The sequence below is a fragment of the Brassica rapa genome, chromosome A08 (genome assembly GCF_000309985.2).
Source record: "Brassica rapa cultivar Chiifu-401-42 chromosome A08, CAAS_Brap_v3.01, whole genome shotgun sequence".
Taxonomy (NCBI): domain Eukaryota; kingdom Viridiplantae; phylum Streptophyta; class Magnoliopsida; order Brassicales; family Brassicaceae; genus Brassica; species Brassica rapa.
In genome coordinates this window covers 17,578,916-17,586,630 of record NC_024802.2, presented here as the reverse complement: position 1 = coordinate 17,586,630, position 7,715 = coordinate 17,578,916, and the positions used below count along the sequence as shown (strand labels likewise).

Below are 7,715 nucleotides of genomic sequence, written 5' to 3'. Positions count from 1 at the left end.
AAGAGCCCTAGGCAACAACAAAATATGAGCGCTTCAATCTATATAAAATGTGATTTTGGCCTCGAAACTTTTATTAAATACATGCTAAATACATACCGCTTTTGGCGCAAAATTTTAAATATGGACATGCTAAATACTGGTGATTTTTTTAGTTTATTTTGTTTTCTTAAGCTGATTGTTTGAACTTTGCCTTCTTATAACTTGAAACTAAACCGTGTTAAAAAAAATATAAGATTTTATTTAACGAAGTTATGTATCCGTCGATTCCATACATTCTTCTAGGGCAAAATCTTAACAATGTAATTTAACTTCTCTTTAGAGAGTGTATCCTTTTCAAACCTTTGATTTATAAAATTTGTAGTAAATAATCTGATAATTTTAACCAATAGACCTACTCGTCTTTGATAAAATAAAATAAAAATTAAAGACTAAAAGCATCTCCAGCCCATAAATATTTTGACTCGAACTATAATAGAGAAAAAATCACTTCGATCCACCTCCATTTCTTCTTCTAAAATAGAAATTGTTATTTTTACCTCTGTATTTAGAAGAAGAAATAACATTCATTTATAATAGAAACAAATTTTTTTTATTTGAAGAATTCCCTGCAGATAATCTTTTTAGTTATTTTCACAAAAGAACATTCAAGTAAGAAAATGATCAAAGAGGCTTTATTAAAGGTAAATATACCTTTATACTTCTAGGGTTAACTAATCCTAAATTTTAAGTTTATAGTTAACGGGTGGAGTTTAAAAAATTTTAAAATAGAAAATAAATCTTGAAATTTTTAAAATAGAGTTTTTTAAAATAGTTTTAAAACTCATTTTCGAATTTCAAAAAGAAAATATGAAATAATTAAAAATGAAAAATTGAACTTTTTTATAAAAAGTTTGAATTTGAAAACATATAATTCAAAATTATTAAAAATGTATATATATATATATATGTAATTCTCTAAATGTATATAGATCCATAAACAAATGGGTACAAGGATTTTGTGACAAAAACATCTTTTGATCATTTTTTTCTTTGAATGCTCTTTTTGTCACAAAAACTTAAATTGAACTATTTGAGAGAATTACTTTTTTTTTATTTACAAAGTGATCTTTTGACTATTTACTTTAATAATTATAACCTTAAATTATTATTTTTAGATAAGGCAAAAGTGACCTCAAGACAGATGAAGAAGAGAAAAATTCGCAAGAGTAATAGAAGAAAAAAATAAAAGAATACATCGGAGACAAAACCATCTTTATTATAGGGTTCTTTTATTTTAAAGGAAAAAATAGGAGAATACGTTGAAAATGGTCTAACGAGTTGCATTTTTGTCCATCTTATTTGAGTTTAGCGCTATTGTTGTCTCTCGCTAATATTTCACAATTTCATAAATTTACCTCTTCTTCATCCTGCTTTGTGCCCACTTACTAGAGATGCTCGGAGCTTCCTTCTTTTGTTCAGAAGGCAAAAGTGATCTCAAGACAGATGAAAAAGAGAAAAGTTCACGAGAGCAATAGTAGCTTCTTCTTTATTTTTGAATACCTGAGCAATAGTAGCTTATAGAAATTAAATGGGTTAATGAAGGAGGAGGATAATAGGGTATTCATCACTCAAATTGATCTCTTTTACTGAGGTGTCAAATGCAGATAATGCCTTTTTGTACTCTCCATCTGAAAGTATAATTGTGTATTTTTGAGTAACCATTCGTTTAAACTTTATAGATATATGTTAATATCTGAAAGTATAATTATATACAACAGTTTGATGAGGTAATGGTCCTGCTCATATATTTTCCTTTTTATAACCATGTCTTTCAATGTAAAACCCAGACTTGCTCCTCGCATAATGTTTAAACAAGTGGGTCAGACCCATCAGCTGAAGCTCTTTCTCGTCGAGACAGCCACCAAACTCTGTCTTTCTACACACGAGTCATAAGTAAAAGCTGGTTTCTGGTTAAAGTGAAAACGAAATGGTTCAAAACTTCAAATGACCATGCTCTTAGACCAAATACCCAACTAATTAAAATCTACAATAACCAAAATCCATTGAGTGAATCTTTAACAAAAAAACTGATCCATATAAATTTCATCGTATGTTTCTCACTAATTTATGCCAGACCAACCCGCGTGCAACTATAATCAATAAAAGGAATCAATTATACGAAGGCATTTAATTGCTGCCTAACAAGTTAGATTTCAGATGATAAAAGAAAACAAGTTAGATACTCCCTCCGTTCATGTGTGGGACTCTTCGATTGGTCAGTCGCTCTCACTTGATTGATTGTCTTACGTCACGCAGATCTGTCTCACTCCCTTACCCAAACACGATCTTAGCTTTCACTCTCTCCTACCCATTAGTTATCTACACGTTTTCTAATATCTTAAAGTCATGCATACTATTCTACACATATTGATTATAATATGGTTCTCACTTCTCAAATAACACTCACATTAGCGAAACTGACATTCTGAATTAATCAAGTCAATAAAGCCACTCGAGCGCAAATGTTTGACTACAAAATATCGATTCTAATCTTAATTTTCAAGTCACTCCATATTTCATAATTAGAAACAAAAATGTACGGCGAGATAACTTATCTACTAATAATAGCAATCCCAATTAATTCCAAAGGTCGTGAGTCCACTTATGTTAAAAGGTTGTGTTTTTTGAAAAAGAAGTGTCAAGGGTTGTGTCTTTTCTAAAAGAGTTATGTTGGAAGGTTGTGTCTTTTTCAATTAATTTCTAAGGTTGTGAATCCACTTATGTTGAAAAATTGTGTCTTTTGAAAAAGTAGTGTAAAGGGTTGTGTCTTTTGAAAAAGTAATGTAAATGGTTGTGTCTTTTCTAAAAGTTTTATGTTGTAAGATTGTGTCTTTTCTAATTAATTCATAAAGTTGTGAACTTCAATTATGTTGAAAGGTTGTGTCTTTTGAAAAATATGTGTAGAGGGTTGTGTCTTTTCTAAAAGTTATATGTTGTAAGGTTGTGTCCTTCTAAAAATAGTCTAAAAGTTGTGACTATTCACTAGTATCTTTTAAAAAGTGAGAAGTTGTGAGTATTAGAAGAATGCGACTATTCATATTGAAGGGTTGTGACTATTCAAATAGGCTTTAAAAAATCTATAAATAGTGTCTCCCATGCATTTTTCAAATCAAATTTTCACTAATCTACTAATAATAAAATGGTGAAAAAAATAATGTCAAAGTTGTAACTTTTCATCTAAACAAGGTGTCTTTCATCTCAAAGTGGGATTACTTTAAAAAATATTAGTTTTATTTAAGTAATGTGTTAGTTTATATAATAAGTGTTGGTATTTTATATGAACTCTCCCAAAAATTAAAAAAAATATTATAAATGAGACGGGTCATATTAACGTAAATCAATATATATTTATTACAATATTCAATTTTCTGAATATTCATTTTCAATAAATAAAGCAGGTAGATAAATATACAAAATAACAATTACCAACATATAAATTATAATTGTTTAAAATTATAAACTAATAATTTTAATATTATGTCTTAAATAAGAAAAAAATTATATATCATGCAAAAAAAAATTGCATTTTGTTCAAAAAGTGGTTGAAGATAACTATCATGTGAAAAATGTATGAAAAAACTTAAAAATGATGAAGACACAATTGTATGCAATATGTGTTTTGATAAAAAATTAAAGGGAACATTAAGGTTTATAAAATGTATATATATATATATATATATATATATATATATATATATATATTTGAATAGTTTGTAAATCATATTCTAATCATCAAAATTAAATTTAATTATTTATATGATTTATTTTTTTTATCAGGCATATAAAATTATAGATTATAATATATTCTTTATAAAATAAGTTCCCTTACGATATCGCACAGACTCTTTGCCTAGTTATAATAATAATATTAAAAAAAACTAATTATAGCTGCAAAAACTATTTACAGGCATGGTCCCGACCAACTCCAGACATTGTAAACAAATTTCAGTTATATTTAACATGTAAAAAAGACATAGAATACTATTCATCTTCCATGCCGTACTACCATGCTGTGTTTTATAACCTAAATTTAAAAGAAAAAGAGAAAAATCTCATTTTATCATTTTCTGTCACTAAACTATTTTGATGATGATTGTCCCTCGCGCCATTTTCTGTCACCGTCACCATTCTCTTACCCCTTTCAATACAGGTCCCACATGCCAGTCCTGCTGCCACCAAGGAATCATGTCCCACCATTCCTTTTTCACGCGCCGCCGCTCTTTTTCATCCCGGAGCGTGAAAATATACTTTTGAATTTAGCTGTGTGTATCATATCGTTTTTATGAAGTACCCGGCGGAGGAAAACCATTCACCGGAGATAAGTAAACCTGGCTCTGTATCACGTTATCTCCGATTTTAAACCCGGGAACAACCGTGAACCCGACCCGGATATCTGCATTATCATCGGAGGAGAAAAGAGACTCGTCCCCTGATTTCACGCCTTCCATGTACACCTGAGAGAATCTACAGCCTTTTTTAATCTGAAACACCGTGACGTTTTCGCTGATACAAAATGCCAAGCAGTGCAGCAGCCAGATCCGTTTAGCCATCTCGCAGAACGTAGCGAAGAAACCCGAATCCGGAAACCCGCCCGAGTTAACCAGCTTCCTCTGGTTCAAGTTCCCAAAGAACGAACACTCCATCTTCGCGTGTACAACGCTCAAGTACTTATGAAGCACGAACCTCGCAAAGGACGAACCCGGGTTCCGGGTCAAGTACTGAACCGGGTCGACGGATCTCAAGTTGAAAAAACGCTCACGGCTCGGTTTCTCGTCGACGTTAGGTAACGAGAAGTCCGGAGATTCGAAATTCTCCATCATTTTACAACAAACGAAGGATTCAAACGCGAAGCAACGGTGGCTGGGGCGAGAGAAGACGGTGGTAGCGTTTCGGATCGCGGCGGAGGCGGCTGCGTCGAGATCCCAGCTCGCCGACTCCATCTCCTTCACCATAGACTTAACGAAGCTTCTCACCGATCTCAACGTAAACCCTAGAATCTGAACGTAACCGCTCAAATTCAAATTCGAGAACGCGACGTTATCTAACGGAGAGATTGAACCGCTCGCCGTTAGCTTCTTCTCATTCGATTTGTTAACCGCCGAGACCTCCTCGAGGCTCGTCTTCAGCGAGTCGATCCTCGACTGCTTCTCGGCGGATTCCGATTCTAACTTCTTGATCGTGATCTCGTACGTCCTCATCAAGCTCTGCTGCTCCTGGATCTCGGCGAGCATGATCGCCACCTGCGGGGAGATGTTCAGCTCCTTCCTCAGAAAACTCCGTTTCAGCTCCGACAACGCCTTCAGCTCCTCCACCACCGCCGTGTCCGCGGCCTGTATCGCGGCGTTGTCGTAAGGGCGCTGCGCCATCTGGAGCTCGGCGTACGCGGCTTTGATCGAAGTCGTGCTGGCGAAGATCTTCGCGACCACCGCTTCGAAGACGGCTCTCCGCCGCTCCCGCACCTTGAGCTCCCCGCTCCTGCTGCTGCGGCTCGAAGTGCTCTTCAGATCGAAGACGGAGTCTCCGTCGTCGTCGTCGTCGTCTTCGAAGTTTGGGTTATTGTGTGACTTCAGCATACAGATTCCGATTCCGTTGTTGGAGGAGACCTTCGTCGACGTTGTTCTGAGGCTGCATACCTTCTGGAATGTTCTCGCTAGCTTTCCTTTTCTTCTTACGGATGGATTCTTCTTCAGTGTTTCCATTGAAACAGAGCTTTTGAAATTGATATTATCTCTAGACGTTGTGAGAGAGAGAGTAAGAGTTTTCTGAAACAGCAAAGAAAAAAGAGTGACCAAATTGTTTTTATTTAATTTTTAAGATCGAAATAATAGGCAAAGCGTGAAAGCGTGGGAAAGATGATGAGAGAAGAAGAAAAAGAGAGTTTGATCGTATTATGTTTTTTTTTTTCCTCTTTTTCATTTGTATTCTTTAATGTTATTTTTCTCCATCTATACGTTTGTGTGGTCTACGTGAAGATATAAAAGATATGCGGCTGAATAGTTAATCACTTTTAATTGAATAAGATTCATGTTGTAACAGTGTGCGTAAGCTTCTTTCACACGGTTATTAAATTGCGGTCGGGTCATGCTTGTCGATGAACACTGTCGTTAATTATAAGCACTTATTTGTAATTATGTCTTGATATATTTTATTGTGGTGCTGATCATTTGCTTTTATGTGAGGATCTCTTACATTTTGGGAATTTTGAAATAACAAATGTCAAAAAAAAATCGGTAGTAAGAAAATGAGTAAATACAAAGTTAAAATGGAGAAAATCGCAATTCTAAGAACATAAAATATAGAATTGAATATTTTTCAATATCAACTTCTTTTTTTGAATTCTTACAATACATAAAATAATATAAAAAATAGCAAATTAATAACAAAATGAGTAAACAGTGTGTGGAATTGTCTTCTTTGTCTCTTATTTTTATAGATAAATTTATGTTTTCGTCTAGCATGTTTTATTCTACATTTAATTGTTTTTAGCTATTTCTAATTAAATCACTTAATTATTTGCGTTGGATTTTTTTAAATTTAAAATCGAATTTAACCACATAAATTAAATTATACCGTTTAAATATGAAACAAAATTTTTACTTGCCTTCAACTCGAACCTTCCATTTCAATAATAATATTCTTTCCTTTGGTTTTTGACTTGCACCTTATTAATTTTTTGTTTACTGGAACCAAATTTAATTTTACCCTCAATAACTAATACATTGCTACATATCTATTCTACTTACATATATATATTTATATTAGTTTTTCTTAGTTTGTTTGCTAGGTCGAGTAATATCATTTTAAAAATAAAATTTGGTAAAAAAAAATTTCCCTTCTATATATCAGATTTCAAGACTTTTAGTGTTTATGTATTTGTATACTGTATACTCTCATCAAGAAATTTAGAATCGCATCTAAAATTGTTCTGTATAGATATTATGATTACTTATCCAGTTAGTATACTGTAGACTGTAGTACATCTTGAGCTTTAAGAAACAATCGATGTCGCTTAATACAATATGATGATTAAAAACTTAGTAGTATAACTTTTTGAAGACAAATTGGTGGATTAAATACGCATTCCGATGTTTCACACAAATAAGATAAACAAAGTTTAAGTAAAGGTAAATGTACACAACATTCGAGGAATAACCTTAACAGTGAAAATTTCATAGGCATATATAAAAAATACAAATATATATATATATATATATATATATATATTTATATCTAAAATTAAGCTCCGATAACTGTGGTTTGAACGATGCGGGACAAGCGGTTTAACTGCGGTACGATTTTAACAGTTATAAAAATATATAGTGATATGGTATATGTAGAGATTTTTGTTACTGTTAACTGCGGTGCAGGCGGGTCGGTTCTTAACATTCGAAGCCTTAGGCTTCGAATAGTGACCATCATCCCGTCCCCTGCAGTTAACAGTAACAAAAATCTCAATATATACCAAATATTTATACATTTTTATAACTGTTAGAACTGCACTGCAGTTGAACTGCTTGTCTCGCATCGCTCAAACCACATTCACCATTCAGAGCTTTAGTGTGCTAAAGTGTGATAAGCTGTTGGTCAAAAAAAAAACTGTAGTAAGCTATTTTGGATAGATTAGATTAGCTTCAATATATCGTTTAGTGGGTGGGTCCAAAATTGTTTAAAACTCG

At 33.0% G+C, this 7,715-nt stretch overlaps 1 protein-coding gene across 1 annotated transcript; it reads right to left on the bottom strand.

The window, feature by feature from the left end:
* Nucleotides 1–3,905: 3,905 nt before the first annotated feature.
* On the bottom strand, nucleotides 3,906–7,569 carry LOC103835282 (protein GRAVITROPIC IN THE LIGHT 1). Its single transcript, XM_009111425.3, has one exon. The coding sequence runs from the start codon at nucleotides 5,736–5,738 to the stop codon at nucleotides 4,320–4,322; it is 1,419 nt and encodes a 472-aa protein (XP_009109673.1). The 5' UTR covers nucleotides 5,739–7,569; the 3' UTR covers nucleotides 3,906–4,319.
* Between the last annotated feature and the right edge of the window lie 146 nt (nucleotides 7,570–7,715).